Here is an 18507-nt window from a genome sequence, read left to right as displayed (position 1 = left end):
ACAAATGTGTCTATCCATCTATCTGCAAAAGTATCAATACCCATGTAAAAGTATCTATTCTATCCACCTATTTGCAAAAGCATCCATCAGCAAATCTGTCAATTTTCTATAAGCATCTATCCATTCAATTAACAGCAAACATATCCATTCATCTGCAAACGTATCTATTACCAATCGTTATATCTACAAAATTATCGAACCCACTTTATATTAAGTGTCTTTAACTACTATAACATTTAAATTTACCATTTGACAGTGCACTGGTGAAGTCATATTAGCAAAATTCTGCATACAAAAAGAAAAAATACCCTACCACTTAATCTGAACCATACTACGAAACCTGTCCCTAACTTTAACCATATCCCACCTCAATAGTATGGATTTAGTATGGATTAACTAATTTCTTACCACTCAGAAAAGTTTGCTTCCCACTGGCCGTCTCAAGGCAGAGCTGAGGCGAAGGCTTCTCTGGCGTAGAAATGGAGCTTTTTAAACTGGGCACAAACGTAGAACAGGTGTCCAGATCTCGACTCAAGCGCACGTGAGAGTAGGGGAGTATGTTGGATTTGGATGGCGTGCAGCCCATGACTAATTCTGCTGCTCACAAGCCAGCTTCCATCTGAGGAGCATCCAGAGTGGCACAGCCTGCACATTTCAATGACAGCAGTCAAAGACACTTCTGATCTACTTCAGGGGCCGGTTTGAAAAGACCCCATGACGTTCCTGGATGCACAATTAGGGAGGCGGTGCCTGATGGCCCCTTAAGAAGGGCTTTGAGTACAGTAAAATAAATGAAAGACTGCTTACTGCAGAGCCATGGGTGGAGTGTGAAGTCCAGCTCCCCCTCTCTGAATGTACTTTGGGTGTAATATGTGGAGCTAGAAAGTACATTCAGAGAGTGTGAGAGGTGTTCTGAGTAAATGATTTGTAACACTTTATGATATGGTTTGATTTGTTCACATTAGTTAATGTATTAGGCTAATAACTAATGAACTAATGAGAAATTCATTTGTTACTGTATTTATTAATCTTAGTTAATAAAAATACAGCTGTTCATTGTTTGTTCATGTTACTTCACAGTGCATTAACTATGTTAACAAATAAATTAGAACTTTTGATTTTAATAATCTAGGCGGTAGGCTAGTAGCCTAAATGTTGAAATTAATATTTACAATGCTGTAGAAGTGCAGTTTATTAGTAGTAAATGTTAAGAGTTTAATAAATGGAACATATTGTAAAGTGTTACCGATGTTATCGATTCAGACGTTGGACAGATCAGTTGTTTAACCATTCATTAAAGTGAATCGGTTCAAATGAGTCATTAGTTCGCGAATCGGACGTGTCTTTAGTGGACGTGTAGCGCTGTGTGATTATCTCGGCAGTTTAGGACATCGCACAAGATTTGTGTCAACAACACAGAAACCATTTAATCACTGGATAGTTTTTTGTGTTTGTTAATTGAAAGTGTTTTTTATGTCAGCTGAATGTGCGGAACGCTTTTCAGAGAAGATAAGGCAACGTTTTTTGTAGCACAATTCACACCCCGCGGTAATTCAGGAGAAAAAAATCTCCGAATGCTCCACCATGTGAAACGCTCGTGTTGTTTGAAGACGGTGAGAGCGCGCGCGTGCGGCCGAGGCTGTCTATCTCTCTCTGCTTGTTCTTATATGCGCCCTGTCAAGCGCAGCAGTCATTCTCTTCTACATCACTCACCTATCAAATAAGACTTTGGCGGGACAAGAATTCGCTTTGGCGGCCCCTGATGAGAGAATTCTGATAAGAAATGAAAAGCTACACACTTCATCAATTAGGGTTAAAACAACTGTTGCCAAACATATAACATGCTCGAAAACTAGCATCTTCCAAAATAATAATCACTGCAATAATAATCCAGTCAAATACTCTTAAGCATTTGCATATTTAAATCCAAACATCGCCTTTTTGGTTTGGCTGGGCAGTGTATACTGTATTTCTATTTAGTATCATATTGTTGCATTTACTACTGCTCTGGTTGGACAATTTAACTCAGTTTTTTTTTTATAGTGTATAAAGTGTTACAAAAACTAATGTCCTTTAATGTAGAAAAAACAACATCATCATTAAATAAATCTGTGCAGAAAACATGCCTTCTGAACAGACAGAGTTGAGATAACGGATAAAAACAACATTTCAAAGTCATTTCCTTTGGTTGACTAATTTCAGGATTTTAAACTAAATGCAAGTGTCTGCAGCAGATGCTAACATGTGATTGGCAGTGCAAAAAACATTTTGTGCAGCCTCGTCCACAAAACAGGCGTTTTAATAGAGCACCAATGAGAATACACAAATCGTTGTAAAAATATGGATGCAGGGTTTATTGATTGAATCATTAGAACCCATTTGCATTCACTTCTTTACATTTATTCATAGTAAAAAAAAATCCACAGGGTCCAACACGGAGGACACGGCAGGGATGGCGGAGGGAGGAAGGGCGTGTCGTGTCCTCCTCAGAGTCACATTCTCATCATGCTCAAAGTTCCTCTTTGACCCATTTACAAGTCTAAATCATGTGCTGGTATCAGACATGGACGTCTCCAGCATCATGTTCTCATGCATGTCGCATTCTAAGAGGAAGCGCTGGAAAGCATCGGTTTGTTTGTCGGCGTTAAAAGATGGCGTTTCCAGGCACACGTTCACCTCTTCTACGGGTTGTGCTCTGCTCTCATTGCCGTCGGTAGAAGTGTTGAGCATCTTCATCAGTGCAGGCGTCCCAAGGGTCTTTCTCACCTTGTCTTTAATGTCAGTTCCTGCAAAACAAGATGAGCTTACGAGCTGCGAGGACACTTTGAATCTGCAAGTTTACAAAGCACGTGGATGGTCGTCTTACCAATGTAAGCATCCGAATCGCTGATGTACATCTCAATGCAGTGGCCCAGCATGGTTACGGAAAATGTGTCGTCCCTTTTAAGACCAAGTGCCTAAAAAAAAATCATAATTGATTGAAAAAAAAAACTGACCAACAATACAGAATTATGATTGTTATATATTCTCACAGTGTGAAAGTAGTCGATGGCGCTCTCGAAATCTCCCATGAGGCTGTGAACGTAACCGATGGCTGAGTAAGTAGAGGCATTCTGTGGGATGAGGACCAACGCTTGCCTGTGGTATTCGAGAGCCTGGTCGTATTTCCTACACAAACAACATGAAAGCAATCACTGACCTGATTTTTGTCTACTGCATCAGATAAACAACTAGACAAGCTCACTACAGAGGCAGTGAAAATTATTCTCAACCACTGGAATCAAGAAGTTTAAACATTGCACTTTATTATTGAATGTTCTTCAAATATTTAGTATGGGAGGCTGGGACTAATTTGCAATTCTGTACAATACATCTCCAGCAACTTCACAATAGATGATTGTTAAAGAAAACCAGTTGTGCATTTCCTGAATGAAAATACCTGATGAAGAATGTTGTTAAAGTTGGATGTGTGCTTAGGTTTCAGGTTTTATTTCTGAAATGCTCAGTTCTGCTCAATATTTGTCTCATTTTCGGATTTGGCGATAAATGATTAAATACTTGGGAGAAAAAAAACAAAACCAATTCAGTATTCAAATATTGCAATGGTGTCGTTACACTAGATTTGGAATTCTGAACATTCTATCAATAAAAATTGGGAATGTTTCAAAATTAAATCGTTTTCAATCTTAAAAAAAAAAATACAAAAAAATAGCACTAAAAATGATGACAGACTTTGAATGCAGTTCTGTTTTGAGCCGAATTCATTGCAGAAGTTTGTAGTTAGGGTTTCAGGACAAATCACCATATCGATACAGTCCAAACAAACAAACAAACATAAAATAAATAATTAAACAGCAATTTAGAAATAAAGAATCGTGAGTGGAATGGTCTTCAAGTGTGAATTGCGAGCCCTTTGATATTCAGTGCGTGGACATGCATAATTCATCAAACACTAGAGTGACAGAACAAAACAAGCACTCTGTTGTGTATCTTGTTTTTTCCACTTTAATAGAGGAGGGAAGCAATGTGACCGTGCCTCCCAATTCCTGCTCTTCATTTAAATACCACTCGAGACAATTTTAGAAACAGGCACTTTTAAGTCACAATTATAGGTTAGTGCACACTACGGCCCAGATCCCGCCTATTTTAACTGGGATACAATGAGGTACTTAAGCTGCAATAATTGCCAATATGCATTGTATTTATATACAATACCGTCACAATTTTTTTAAATATTTTTGAAATAAGTATTTTATGCTCACCAAGGCTACATTTGTTTGATCAAGTAAAAAAAATAATAGAGTAAAACAATAAAAAATGACTAGTGCTGTCAAACGATTAAAATATTTAATCGCGATTAATCGCATTAATGTCATAGTTAACTCGCAATTAATCGCACATTTTTATCTATTCTAAATGTCCCTTGATTTCTTTTTGTCCCATTATTTTTTTTTTCAGATTTTAATGCTCTTATCAACATGGTAAAGTGGATCGGCTTGCTTTGTGCAAATGTTTTATATTGAAACAACATTGGCATATGGTGTTCAATTCACACCATACATTCACACTAACATTCACACTTGGGGCAAATAATCGCATCAGCTGTGTTCTTGGCCGTCAAGTGGTATTTCAGACTGGACGTGCTGTGATGATAGCTCAGTTCACAACGACAAAACACACAGATCACTTTGATATTGTCAATGGAACCATTTGGCAACTTTTTCAAATTAAACTTTCCATTCAGAATCTTATTGGCATCCATTTCGGCGTCTCGCGCCCGCCATCCACTCAAAACGTAACGTTAGCCTACTACTCTTTGGCCGGCTCGCAAGCCCAAACAAGTGTGTGCGGCGTGCCTGTTGTTTTGTTTACGGTCTAGCTAGATCCGGTGTGGTGTTGTAGTTTTTCTAACGTTACTAGCTGTTGCAACAGCATGTGAAAATGGGTTTGCGTTTAACTAACAGCACTAAAAATGACTGTTTTCTATTTTAATGTATTTTAAAATGTAATTTATTCCTGTGATAGCAAAGCTTCACTGTCACATGATCCTTCAGAAATCATTCTAATATGGGTTATTTCACCCTAAAATTAAATTTGTGTCATTTACTCACCCTCAAGTTGTCCCAAACCTGTATAAATCTCTTTGTTCAGCTAAACACAAAGGAAGATATTTTGAAGAATGTCGGTAACCAAACAGATCTCGGGCCCCATTGACTACCATATCTATGCTTGTCAATGGGGCTCGAGATCTGCAAACATTTTACAAAATATCTTCTTTTGTGTTCAGCAGAACAAAGAAATTAATACAGGTTTGGAACAACTTGAGGGCGAGTAAATGATGACAGAATTTTCATTTTGGGGTGAACTATCCCTTTAAAAAACATTTCTTATTATTATCAATATTAAATATTTTTGTGTAAACCATGCTACTTTTTTCAGGATTCTTTGATGAATGCAAAGTTTATAAAAAATCAGCATTTATTTAAAATAGAAATCTTTTGTAAACTTGTCACTTCAACAGAATGTGTCCTTGCTGAATAAAATCATTTCTTTAAAATAATAATAATAATAATATATATATATAAAAAAAATTCTTACTTACCCTTAAACATTTGAATGGTAGTTTAGTTTTTTAGTTTTTTTAACTGGGGAAAAAAACAACTAAAACTAAAATGTACTGTAAAATCAGAATTCTTTTCAACTTACTTCAATTTTCGACACACATGACCCAAATTGTTTAAGAGCGGCTCCCATTTGTCGACTGTGACCTGGAGAGAAATAATTCATTAAGACAGAACAATTTACAAGGGTATTTTTCTTACCATGTACCATCAAACAATTTGTAAGTGAATACAAGAATCTCTGTATATTGGGAAATTTGATATTTTCATTGTTTCATGAGTTGACCGATACACCCAGGAACATAAAAGTATGTCATACTGAACAAGCTGCACTTCACTCCATCTATTCTGATTAAGGTCTATTCAGATAAAAAAAACAACTACCGGTAATCATAGAAGCAAGAGGGTGGTTACCTCATTTCCAATGGCTTTGATCTTGTCCATAGCATCTAGAAACAACTTCTCGGCTGTTTTATAACTGCAACAATGCAAAGCGCTCATCAGTAAAACCACTAACCACTGATGTACATAGTGTGAATTTTTTTTTGATCACTTACTCTCCATTTTGGAAGGCAACCACAGCTACCTCATGTATGACAAAGGGGTCTTCAGGCGCGATGCTGAGGGCCTGGCTAAAGAAACGTTCTGCCAGCTTGGGGTTGTTAGTGAGTCCGTACTCCAGACCAATGTAAAGCATGGGCAGGTGACATCTGCTCAAACAGGAAGCCAGAAAGTTTTTTTTTTCTAGCCTAATGGCTTTACCAATTTCATAACACACAAGTCATATAAGAGAGGCAAATATTCTTGTCCTAATGTAATTGTCACAAGCACTGTAGGTCTACAAACCCTTTCATAAGCTGGGCAGCAGTGAAGTAAGCAGCCATGGCCTGATCGTGCTCGCTCTCCACAGCAAACGAGTGACCGTATGCTATCCATGCCGGTCCGTATGTGCGCTCAAGCGTGGTGGCTTTACTGTGGAAGGGAATTTTGGTGTTAACCACAAGTTTCGTCGACAGATCTACTGTCATCATTATGAAACCTTTCCCAGATTTACCACAAAAACATGTTTGCTGAAAATGACCTAGGGCTTGATTTTTTGCAGTTTCAGCACTAAAAGGTTTCTCCGTTTATGTAATACAAGTGACTTCCTAAGTAAGCAACGTATATTAGAAATCATTACATGATAATTTCAGTAAGATTTTTCTAATGTTTTTGTGCTTATGTTCATCAATGCTGCATTTTTAAAATCAGAAATATAGTATAAAAAGTAACACTTTGAAATATTATTGCCATTTTAAAATGTAATTTTAAAAGATGCCAAAGCTGAATTTTCAGCATCATTACTCCAGTCTTCAGTGTCACACGATCCTTCAGAAATCATTCTAATATGCTGATTAAGAAAATTGTGTTGTGGAAACCATGATTTTTTATTTTTATTCTTTGATGTATAAAAAGTTTAAAACAAGAACTTTTTTTTTTTTTTTTTACAATGTAAAAGTTTTTACTGTGTTACTTTTGATACATTTAATACATCCTTGCTGAACAAAACTCTTAATTTCTTTAAAAGAAAGAAAAAAAAATCTTTGAACCGTAGTGAAAGTCCACAAAGCAACTAAATCCAGTCATACCTGAGATACCGCCTTGCATGTTCGTTTTTATGCCCAACCATGAGGTAGTAACATCCAACAGCAAACCATGAAACCTTGGAGAGGTTCACAGAGAAAGAAATGATAAGAAAACAAATCAAATGAAACTTAACTGAAACTCATCTTCTGAAAGACAATTTCCTTGTTACTCACTGGATTGCTGGGATACAAATCCACCAGTTTATGAGACAGGTAAAACAACTCTAAAGAGACAATGTATGGTTATTGTTATGATTCCACATTCAAATTCGACACTTAAATTAAACCTGAAATCAATATTAATCTCATACCATTTGCTTTGCTTAGCTCAACGAGGGTTCCTATGTGCACTGGTAAACAGTTGGCATGAAATGGGTCTTTTACCATAACCCTTGAATAAAAAAAACAAACGTTAGACGAATTCAACCTTCAACCCTAAATGTCAAACCCTAAATGTCAAACCGAACATTAGATGGTGGTGTTTGCAGACTTACATTGATGTAAGAGAGTAGCACATTTTAAAGTCACAGTTGTAATAATGTCGCTCTGCGAGGGAGACGACAACATCCAAGTTGTCCTGGAGACCGTTGACTATATCTGGGACGACCATCTCGCTAGGTTTGTTATACTGAAAGAGAAGAGTTGCTGATTAGCTCTTCGGTGAGCACTTCAAACCCACTGACTGAATAAACAGGTACTTCAAATTCTCAGAGTAATTTGTGCACGTTCTTTTTTAAACTAAAGAATAACAAAACAAAATCAGGAAAAATAATTAACAGCATCTGATCCGTGTGATGCTGTAAATGTTGGCTATTTCATATGTAAATCATAGCAAACCATCTTTGGTACACAAATATTTGAATTTATAAGAACTTATGAGAGTGAAAGGGGGCCTTCTCACCTTCTTTAATTTATTTTCAAAAAGGAAACGCAGCAATTCCACTTCCTCTTCTGTACACTGTTGACTTAAGGGCAGAGAATCCAAGAAATCTTTTTCTACAACAAGATAACATTTTATTAATTTGAAAGCATTTATTCATTTTATCCACGGTGACTTTCAAGTGACGAAAATGAGGACATTATGACTATAGGTCAGAGAACAAAAAGGCATCATATCTTTCTTATGATTTTATACAATCATTTTTTTGGACCACTTACAAAGTTAGTTAAGCTTTAAGTGACTTTACTTACAAACAGGTACTAAAGAATTTCAAACATTGCATGTACATATGAATATTTTCTCTCACCCTCTTGGGCGGTCAACATGTGATGGGACGTCAAAAGGTCAAAGGCTTCAAAGCAGTAGACGTCCAGTTTCAAGGCCTCTTTGTAGCTAGACGTGGCTAGGGGTCTGTTGTCCATGGCATCATAGATCTTCCCCCGCAGGAGACAGATGGAACTATTGATCTGAGAGAAAAGGCCACAGGGAGTAAAAGATCCAGTCAACCTCTTATGCCATTCAAATACCAAGTTTGTTTCTAAACTCAGCATAAAACATAATAAACATAATCAATGACAAGAAAAAAAAAAAAGGAGTTAGACTCACTGAGGCAGGAGACATTTCCCATTCCTTTACGGTTTCCCTTGAGCCATTATCCTCCTTTACATTCTTGTCTAATAATCTTTTACTGGCTGCTTCCTCCATGTCCAGTATGTCTAGAGCTTGTTGATATTCTTTGGCGGCATACTGCAGAAAATAACAACAACAACAATAAAGTACAAATCATTGATTATTTCCTTATTTAAGTTTTAGGAAAAATGTGGTCTGTTAGCCATAAAATGACACAAATGCCCACGCCTTGCATGTTCATTTATCACATATTTTGGCAAATCTGATCATGCTTTCAGCTACCAATAAATATAGAACTATTTGCTATATTTAACATTTACCATGTAAAATCCATTCCACAAATTGCCCATAAAAAATAACAACAAATTTTTTAAATATATTGTATCATGTATAATATAAATAAAATTTGTGGCATTATTTTTAAATACTCACGTGACATCTTGCAGCTAGATACTGACAGGCTCCATACAACTGAAAAAAGAAAAAAAAAGTCTGTCATAAATAACAAGAATTGAATACTTCTTCATTAATTCCCTTGAACATTAAGCTGATTTGTTTGCTCCATTCTATTGCATTAATGCACTTCAAACATGATTTCAGTGATAAACATTTGTGTAAATTATTTTACTGGGTTACGTATTTGAAAGACTACAACTTGGAGAACTAAGAATATCTGATACTATTGAAATGACTTCTTTATTTACCCCCAAAAAACAATAGCCCTTACCTTGTCAAGTTTGCGAGATCTGAGCGCATGAGAGGCTCTGTGATACTGTGCTGTCAAATAAAGGCACTGCGCTAACCAATAAATATCTTGAGGATCCTCTATAAGAGATTAAAGATTACAAAATAAGCATTTTATCTATGAATTATCAACATTAACAACTGCTATTTGATATACATACTGTGTTCAGGAGGATGAAGACACTTACCATGTGATAAGGATGATACTTTGTCAGCCCAGAACAAAGCACTTTGATACTGTTGCTATAAAATAGATCATGCAAAAACAACAGAAGGAAACTACATTTAATTTTCACTATTGAGGTCAAATTGGACTTTTATTCAGCAATCAACATAATAACTTAGATGAAATCATTTTGTCACATTAGTCCAGTTTGACGTGCACAAGCCCTCATAGATGTTATACTGCGTATCTATTCCTGAGAATAAAATATCCCAAAACAACATGATGTCATATTTTTGTTATTTAAATGTCATTTAAGAAGCTTTCAAACCTGGTAGCATGAAAGTCATCTGGGTAACGTTAGCTTCGTAAATACACAAGTTATTGCTTGATTCAGTGTACTAACCATACTTCTTTCTTTTTCTATAATATTCCGATAACGTAATGTCATATGATCAGCTTCATACAATCAGAAATTAATACAATCTAATTTGCTGAGTAAATAAAAGCTAGTGTTCATGCTAAATATACTGCCTCTACTTACCTGATCAATGTAGTGTCTCACTCTTTTACGAAGCCTGTCAAGATTCATTGTGATTGTACTGTTCGTCAAATACAAAAAACTGTCATTCTTGTCAAATGCAATAGATTGAAAATGAGTTTGTAAGACTGATCCTCTGTATGTAGATTGAAGCCCGCGGTTAGCATAAAACGTGTTACATTGATACCACTCCGTGGAGAAACACAGGTTTTGTGAAGTTCCGTCATTTTTAAATATTTGAATATGGACTGGAAGTAACAACGCAACAAAAAATACAGATTTCAGTGAAAATACTTTTTTTTTTTACAGACTGAGAATATAACATACACATAAACACAAATAATAAAAATACAGCAATACATAAATACACAAGCTCTTAAAACGTCAAACGTAAAGCTTCTTTGGGTTTTAAACACATTGCCGCTCTCTTGTGGTACACAGGGAAATCGCATTGCACAAGTCCATTTCCGCCATTAAAGGACCAAAATAAAAATTCTGTCATCATTTAATCACCCTCATGCTGTCCCAGATCCAAGAGGCTTTCTTTCTTCTGTGCAACAGAAATATTTCGATTTTCAGGCAGAATGGCAGCCTTAAATCTAGTGTTCCTCAGAAGAAAGTCATCAGCTACATAAACATACTGTTTTAAATAGCCTAAATGAAGTGAAATAATCAGTTATTTTGAACTATACTTCAATTTTAACTGTTCAATCCACTAAATCCGCTAAAACAAAAGATCTGCCTGTGATGTGAAACTCTGAGATTAATTAAAGGATTAAAAAAGCTACAAAAAGTTATATTATTAGCAAAGCTTTGTATATTCCTACACACATTAAGTTCATTATGGATGGAAGTTCAACAGAATGGATGAAAGAAGCATGAGCAATACACAAAAACAGGGAAGATGTCATACGGGTGACCAAGAGGCCAGATACAGTACTGAACGCGTTGCAGAGCATTTTGTCTGACATCAATATTTTCAACACTGCAGATTTGGCACTCTCTTTGGTGAGAAGGAAACCACTCCTGAAAAAGATGAACATTACAGCATGCCTGGTTTTTGCTAGAAGCCATGTGACAAACCTGAAAGCTATTAGAAGAAAATTGTGGTCTGAAGACACTAACATTAACCTCAATGTCCTGAATGTTTGGTGCAAACCAAATACAACCCAAATGCAGTTATCCCTACCATCATGCTCTGGGGTTGCTTTGCAGCAGGATGAATTGCAAAACAATGTGAAGCATTGTGATTTATGAAGTGAGATATTAATATTCTGGAATGATTATTTTGATTCATAAGTGTGTTGAAGTTGTGATACTGAAGGGAGAATGTTTCAAAGTGAAAGCTAGTAAAGCCTCTTGTTGTCAAAGGCTATTATATGAGACCTGTTAAAGAATAACAGGGTTGTTGTAGATTGAGAAGAAAGTAAAGGGCAATAATTTATTTCTTAACATAAATCTGGTAAACAAAAAAAGGTGTAACACTGAACCGCATTGTTACAAGTTCCGCAACAGGGCAGATGACACGTTTGACTTAAAATCACACAAGAACATGGTATGGAGGCATCTTTTTTAGACCACGCTTTTCTTTCATATGTCTCGTATTTCATATAATAAAACATTACTGATAATACATTTCTCTCTGTACATACTGCTGCAGTATACAGTATTTTACAACTGTAACAATAGTGCTGGTGTTGCGAGCCGCATGCTGTGCTGCCCATGAACGTCTGGCTTAAAATGCTGACATGATCAGCATCAAGTCCTGCATGAGATACACACCCAGACAGATGGGTACATAATCTAAAACAAAACTGGAGAGACTATTCCATAATTCAGACTGTAAGGAGTGGGTAGGCAATGAGGACTCTGCCCTATAGAGTGACACTGATTGCTATGGAGATGAGGTACTAGGTTCAAAGATATCCACCCAAAATCTCCAAGGGTTTCGGGCTAGAAATGAGTAGCCAGTGCAAATATAGCTGGCCATGTGCATTTGATGGCTCTATCAGAAATCTTGAGTCTCGTGCTCTTGTCCTTCCCGTGGGGTGTGTGGAAGTCTGAGACGTATTTTCCATCCTGTTTTCCTTTTGCAAAGCTTGTCGGGTTCAAGTGTTTCTCTTAGTTCTCTCTTATTATGCTTACAAGTCTTTAAAAAAACTACAAAGTCAATGAGGCGACCAAGGTGCGAGTTCTCGCCCGATGGTAGCATTACTATACAGTTTTGCGTTTTGATCCTGTCACGATTGGCCGAGCATATTCCACAAAGTCATCAATGAGAACAGGCCATGCTCCTGAAACAAAACAGGAGGTCACGTGATTAAAATCCATCATAATCTATGAATAAAGGCAGACAATTTACAGTATAACTTCAAAAATACAAAAACCAACCACTAAAAATTCAGTAAGCAGCATATTAGCTCACAAAACACAACAAAAATGGATGATGTGTCTCACCTTCTTCATCATAGTTTGACATGTCATCTGCAATCATGTTGCCGAAATCCAGAAGCAAGTTCCACGTGTCTTTGGGAATTGATCGTTTATGATGCTCCTGCGCAAAATAAGGGCAGAGACTAGAGAAGCATCTAAATTAATTGCTAAAGGAAATTATTCCACTATGTGGTTAATGTGTTGCGTAGCAGCCAGAAAGCCCATTTTAATTTGTATAGAGTGCTAAAGAGGGTCAAAAGTCCAACGCTGCTATGACTTACCAATAAAAATCTGTTCCAGAGGTCTAGGAACTTAAAACGTCCAGCCAGAACCAGGTTCCAATATGCTACTGCCATCTCTAAATCTGTGATGGAAAAAGACAGTTAAAACAATAACATAGACGACTGTTTATTCAGGGTGAAGAGACACAAAAATGCAGAAAGAAAAAATATTACGGTGCCATTACCTAAACCTTTTTGTCCAGGATTCTTGGCAAAGTTGAAGGTGAACTGATAAAAATCTTTAAACTTTCCGATGTCTTTCAGATCCTGTTCTAATCGGGGCAGAAGAGCTCGAAGTTTCTCTGGACTGTCACAGCTGAAGAAGAAATTCAACGTTTAGGCTCATCATTAGTCAGTCTAATCACTGGCTCATATCCATGTCAATCATACACAAAGATGTATATCAAACTTGCTGTTAGCGATTTAAACCTGACTTCCATTCTGACAATTTCAACTACAGCTTCACTTTCATTTGTTAAAATCATTTGAGAGACATCAGACATTTCAATTGGGACCATTCTTCTGTGGTTATTAGAGCTGAGGACTGTCACAGAAACTATTTCAGTGATTCTGTCAGGTGGTAGGACATTTTATGTGTAACATTCCAAAACCTTTCATTATTACAGAATGATAATCCCAGCCGCCACACAACCCAAATATTGTCAAAATAATGACTAAATTAATTAATGATTTCATAGCCCACCCCAGTTCTGTCATTCCATCAATGAACTCCTTTTTGCTGAATTCACACTGTGTTGCTGCACGGAATTTCCATGCCACAACCAGAACACTGATGCTCGCTGGATCCAAATTGAGGTCATCACAGAACTGTTGAATTCCATCAATCCCAATCTTATTCTCATCCTGGGGATCTGAGGGAGAATAAAACAAAAACATCTAGGTCACTTAAAAAATAGTGTTAGTTCAGCAAAACAAACATTTTTGCGAGGAATTCAACATTTAAAGGTGCACAGAGAAAGTTTTTCTATAGGTTTTGCTGGCTCTTCTTCATCCCAGTGGTTTCGGGCTTTATAATAACACACGAATGCATAAAGTTTGTTTATGAAGGTCCAGACATTTTTTTCTTCGCTCTGTGGTGTGTGCGACCTCGACCTTCAGGTCTTGTTTCATTGCTCTAAGAGGAACGGCTTACTTAGACATTTTGTTTTTACACTCAAACATACATTTTATTTTTAAGTTTATTTAAAAATCTAAGTTTTATTCTATTACGTTTTTGTTTGGTTAAAGTTGCAATGACAGATCTTTTCTTCTATATTGTGAGGAACATCCGAGTGAAAAGGATTATCAAAAAAAAAAAAGTGTGGTGGGGACTTGGTTCTGAATGCAAGTTCACAGTCGACTGTAAGAGCCGGGGTTTATGAGGACGAAATGATTCGAGAAGCCTGCCATAAGTCACCAGAAAAAGTTTCACCAATAAAAGTTAAGGCATTTTGAAGAGAGAAAAAAAACATAAGCATGGATGAATTTTTCACAATAAGATCATTAAGATGCACTTAGAAAATATATAGGGATCATTTCCATTTCATGCTGACTTTAAGCACGGGATAAGACCTATATAAAGTAAAGTTGTTTTATATTATTAGTAACTCAGTGGTACTGCATGACACAGCTGGTCGCGTGATCTCAAAATGACAGCCCCCATGAGAGTGTAACCCACTCTATGTAGAAAACTAAAATAGCTTTACATTTAAATCCTAGGAAAAAGTAATAGAAAAAAATTAAAAAGCATCCATTTCTTTATGGGTAAGCCTTTTTTAACGAGTAAAAAAAAACTCACCTTTAAGCATGCAATGGTACTCTCAGGCACAGAACAGAAGGCATAAATAAATATCAGAATTAGAAAAACTCACCTTTATATCGATTGTAAAGCTGCTCCAGCTTTTTTCGGTCCACTGAGCTTTTCATGGATTCCTTGTGGTACAAATCTGGGTTCTGAAAGTAGTTGTCGGTGGCCACCTCTAGTTTCCAGTCATTTTGAGTGAGGCAGTATACGGCGGTCTTCTCCCCGGCTTGAGTGAAGGACATGAACTGCCGTACCTTGTCCTTTTGGGAGGATTTTAGCTTATGCTGTGTGGACACAAAAGATATGCCCTCAGACATGAACTCAGACAGACGGAGGAATACACTCAGCAGTGTGTACAAACAGAAAGAGACACAAACAAACATACAGAGAGAAAAAATTGCAAACATTCAGGCACAAAAATAAAGCGTAAACAAAGCGCAAACGTCCAGACCAATGTGTCAATACAAAAGGACATTCTACCGGTTATAGCAAGTTCGTTTGAAGCACCAAGCATGTGAGGACCTGTGACAGGCCACTTGCTCTTGGCATGTAATATGAGATGGCAAGCTCAGGGCGGCCAGTGCAAAACAACCAGGTTACCCCACAGTTATTTCCATCGATGCACAGTAAGCTGTTTTTACTCTAGTTCTTTAAATAAGTTCAAAAGAACCATTTTGACGAGGCCATCACAAGACATGGAACTAGAACACATTGTGCAAAAAGTTTGATGGCCCACTCAAGACGTGTTTAGAGGGAATTACAATCTGGTAGCTAACCAGGCTACTATTGAGGGCTGGGTTAAAAAGGCAGGGCTAAAAGACTGACGTTTGAAATTTCATGGACTGGGTATGGATGACACTTAACCCCCCCTGTTCTGCTGACATTGACTGCCTGGTTGTTTGGGGTCCCAGAGGCCCCTATTGTATATGTGTAAAATTATAGTAGACATATCAATATCAGTGCGGGTTTTTAACTTGGGGTTTCAATGACACCATAACAGATATCGGCTTTGTTTTGAATGTAAAGCAATGAAAACCTGTCATCAAAGTGAAATCTTGTTTAGAATCAGATCGCATGCATTTTGGAAAAGTCATGACGTTTAACCTGTTCAATGTTAGGTTCGATTTTGATGTATTAAAAAGGGGCTTGGGGTCTCTAAAACCCTCAACAGAACATCAGGGTTAACAGCATGCATGTCTGGCTAAAGCACAGAATAATATGCATTCTCGTATGTTTAATGCATTACATAGGATATGATTCTAGAACCAAAGCGGAAAGGTACATGCTGAACTCCCTAAATATCAACAACTGACCTTCCTGCACATACAAAACATACACACAATTATGAGCATTCTCGGTGCGACACGCGAAGACAACGACTGGTTCAAGACGTGGAATATCTACGTTTGCCGGATCTTCTCCGTCGAACACAGAAGCATAAAACGAAAGCAATATTTTTAAATTCTATGTCACCTACCATTTTATCACCCGCTGTTTGACCAAATTGATACCCAATGCTCCCATGTACGACTGCGCATGCGTGTAGGCATCAAGGGAATGCGCTAGAACTCCAGCGAGTCTGCGCGGTGAAACAGTTAAGTATTGGGAGTTGTAGTTTGTTTAAACCTGCGTTCAGTAGTTCCTTCTGTCTATGATTATACATTTTCAACCAGTGTTGGAAATAACTAATTAAAAGTAGCGACGCTGTTAATCTACATTTAACTACATTTTCTACAGTGTGTAAGAAGTTCAGCTTTTTCCATTCTCTCGAACGAAATGTGAATGGATCAATTCAATCGGTTCAAAGTCCGATTCATTTTAGAGAATCGGTTTGGTCACACGGCTCCTATATCTGTTATGAATCTACTTCTCTGCACTGCTCTGTAATATGCAGCATGACAAATTAGTGGTAGCCTGGCAAAAAATAATATATTTTAGCCTATGCCTTCTACTATTGATAGTTCTTTTTTTTTTTTTACTTTTTTTTTAAATAAGTATAAGGACTTTTAGTATAATTCTGAAAATCTTTAATGATTTTTATGAAATAAACATAATAACAACTTTTATATTTTTAGTAGCCTTATATTGCAAGATGAACATTCACTTCATGTTAATCCGACATGTTAATTCAACATTCATGTTAAAATGTATGTGTCAAATATACAACAGGCTTTTGAGGAATTTTCTCAATCTTCATTGTCACTGCATTATAGGCCTATAATGTTTTTCCCCATACAGAGCTTTGGTAATGAAACTAAGCATTTAAATATCGCCTTAAATAACATTATGGCGAGTTAGTGATACTGATAAGTGAGATTTATATGCATTTTTATATAAGTTGTCTGATATACCGTTATACAAATCTCGTTGATTTAAGTATACAACAACAGAACCAATTTTCCTCCTTGATGTATCATATGGGCCATAAAAAAATAAAATAAATACAAAACATAAAACACATTTGCTAACTTAGATTTTGTCTAAATATTCAATGTTCTATTTAAAAAATGTTTTTATTATTATTCGACCATTATATGTCTGGCTTTACATAGTTAAACAAACTAGTCTGGGGGGGATTAATTCATGTAAAATCTAATAAAATTCATAGGAAAAATTCTGAACGTTATGATACTACTACTGTCATCTCTCAGTAGCACAATCTGCAGACTCTGCCAGCATAATCTAACACTGGTTATGACCTACTTTCGATCATGTTCAGCTGACCAGTGCAGTATGGCTAAACCTTTGAGTGGATAACATAACAGCGTTGGTTGTTTAGTCTGTACAGAGCAAAACAGACTGATTTGAACATGTATTATAATAATAAAAAAATAATCATTTGTTACATTAATATAGCATCAGCATTCAAAGTGGTTTATTGAAGGGGGAATCTCCTCAACCCCCATGTGCAGCATCCACCTGGATGTGTTTAAAGTACTATTTGTTATATTTATTCAGGTCTGTTCATATTTCATATGTTGAGCATCATGTTACCTGCTGCTCAAAGTGTTTCAGTAACTCTTAATAAACAGACACAGCATGTGTTGCAAGACCTTCTCTGCATGTGCAGTTATTTGTGAACACAAACAGTGTTTAAAGTCAGGTACATGAACACATTGTGATTCATTGTTGCAATAAAGGTTGAATTATATTTAATACAGTATGTCTCATTTATTGGATGAATATTTTAGAAAATATATAACAAAATTGTATTTATGTTTGGCCTATATTCTATTTTCCAAATGTAGCAAATCCACCTTCATAAATGTACAGTATTTAACCTAGATAATTTCTTCAAATTTGCCCACCCAGAGAATGATAGTGACATGAAAATGGTGACACCCTTTTTTGAACTCATCTTTAGTTATCTGTATAAAACATACTGTACAGTCCTGTCTGTGGGGGCAGCATGAATACAGATAAACAGGTCACAGAGTCTGCAACCAAAAACAACCTTATAACAACATATTTATAATTACAGTCATACAGCTGATTTATACTTTCAAAATATCGATATATGTTTATGTAACACCAATTACCTCCATTATATGGATTTTAGAAAAGACCTAGGTGTAAAATATTTAAGTACTTCAAAGTATAATATTTTGCAGAATTTGTACTTTACTAGAGTTCTGTTAAACTAAATGCTTGTACTTTTACTCAATTACACTTACAAGGACAAAGTATAATATATATATATATTTTTTTTACTCCATTACAGACAC

At 36.4% G+C, this 18507-nt stretch overlaps 2 protein-coding genes across 4 annotated transcripts; both read right to left on the bottom strand.

The window, feature by feature from the left end:
* Positions 1 to 2272: 2272 nt before the first annotated feature.
* On the bottom strand, positions 2273 to 10460 carry cdc16 (cell division cycle 16 homolog). The gene is made up of 18 exons (XM_084420929.1): positions 10268 to 10460; positions 9749 to 9803; positions 9544 to 9641; positions 9249 to 9287; positions 8793 to 8933; positions 8494 to 8653; positions 8148 to 8242; positions 7741 to 7874; positions 7558 to 7637; positions 7421 to 7470; positions 7250 to 7323; positions 6468 to 6593; positions 6179 to 6331; positions 6036 to 6099; positions 5707 to 5768; positions 3033 to 3168; positions 2867 to 2957; positions 2273 to 2786 (listed from the first exon to the last, which is right to left on the bottom strand). The coding sequence occupies exons 1-18, from the start codon at positions 10313 to 10315 to the stop codon at positions 2545 to 2547; spliced, it is 1848 nt and encodes a 615-aa protein (XP_084277055.1). The 5' UTR covers positions 10316 to 10460; the 3' UTR covers positions 2273 to 2544.
* Positions 10461 to 11691: 1231 nt separating this feature from the next.
* On the bottom strand, positions 11692 to 16657 carry dcun1d2a (DCN1, defective in cullin neddylation 1, domain containing 2a). 3 transcript variants are annotated; one of them, XR_014628923.1, is made up of 7 exons: positions 16260 to 16392; positions 14850 to 15066; positions 13682 to 13850; positions 13164 to 13294; positions 12979 to 13061; positions 12722 to 12840; positions 11692 to 12558 (listed from the first exon to the last, which is right to left on the bottom strand). XR_014628923.1 is itself a non-coding variant. In XM_084420939.1 (7 exons), the coding sequence occupies exons 1-7, from the start codon at positions 16260 to 16262 to the stop codon at positions 12479 to 12481; spliced, it is 780 nt and encodes a 259-aa protein (XP_084277065.1). In that variant the 5' UTR covers positions 16263 to 16657; the 3' UTR covers positions 11692 to 12478. The 3 variants fall into 3 exon arrangements, 2 of the variants coding, with proteins under 2 accessions (XP_084277065.1, XP_084277066.1); XM_084420939.1 differs by having other exon boundaries at positions 12722 to 12818; positions 16260 to 16657; XM_084420940.1 differs by lacking the exon at positions 16260 to 16392 and adding an exon at positions 15263 to 15548 and having other exon boundaries at positions 12722 to 12818.
* Between the last annotated feature and the right edge of the window lie 1850 nt (positions 16658 to 18507).

This window comes from Rutilus rutilus (assembly GCF_951802725.1).
Source record: "Rutilus rutilus genome assembly, chromosome: 10".
NCBI classification, from domain to species: domain Eukaryota; kingdom Metazoa; phylum Chordata; class Actinopteri; order Cypriniformes; family Leuciscidae; genus Rutilus; species Rutilus rutilus.
The sequence above is the reverse complement of the archived record's forward strand: the minus strand, read 5'-3'. Positions and strand labels throughout refer to the sequence as shown.

Coding starts and splice junctions, on each gene's coding strand:
- dcun1d2a (XM_084420939.1), bottom strand. Junction 12,819..12,978: donor TCTGGAACAGATTTTTATTG/GTAAGTCATAGC, acceptor TATTTTGCGCAG/GAGCATCATAAACGATCAAT. Junction 12,559..12,721: donor GTCAAACTATGATGAAGAAG/GTGAGACACATC, acceptor GTTTTGTTTCAG/GAGCATGGCCTGTTCTCATT.
- cdc16 (XM_084420929.1), bottom strand. CDS start 10,315: ATGAATCTTGACAGGCTTCGTAAAAGAGTGAGACACTACATTGATCAG. Junction 8,654..8,792: donor GGGAAATGTCTCCTGCCTCA/GTGAGTCTAACT, acceptor CTTTTCTCTCAG/ATCAATAGTTCCATCTGTCT. Junction 2,787..2,866: donor CGATTCGGATGCTTACATTG/GTAAGACGACCA, acceptor CTTGTTTTGCAG/GAACTGACATTAAAGACAAG.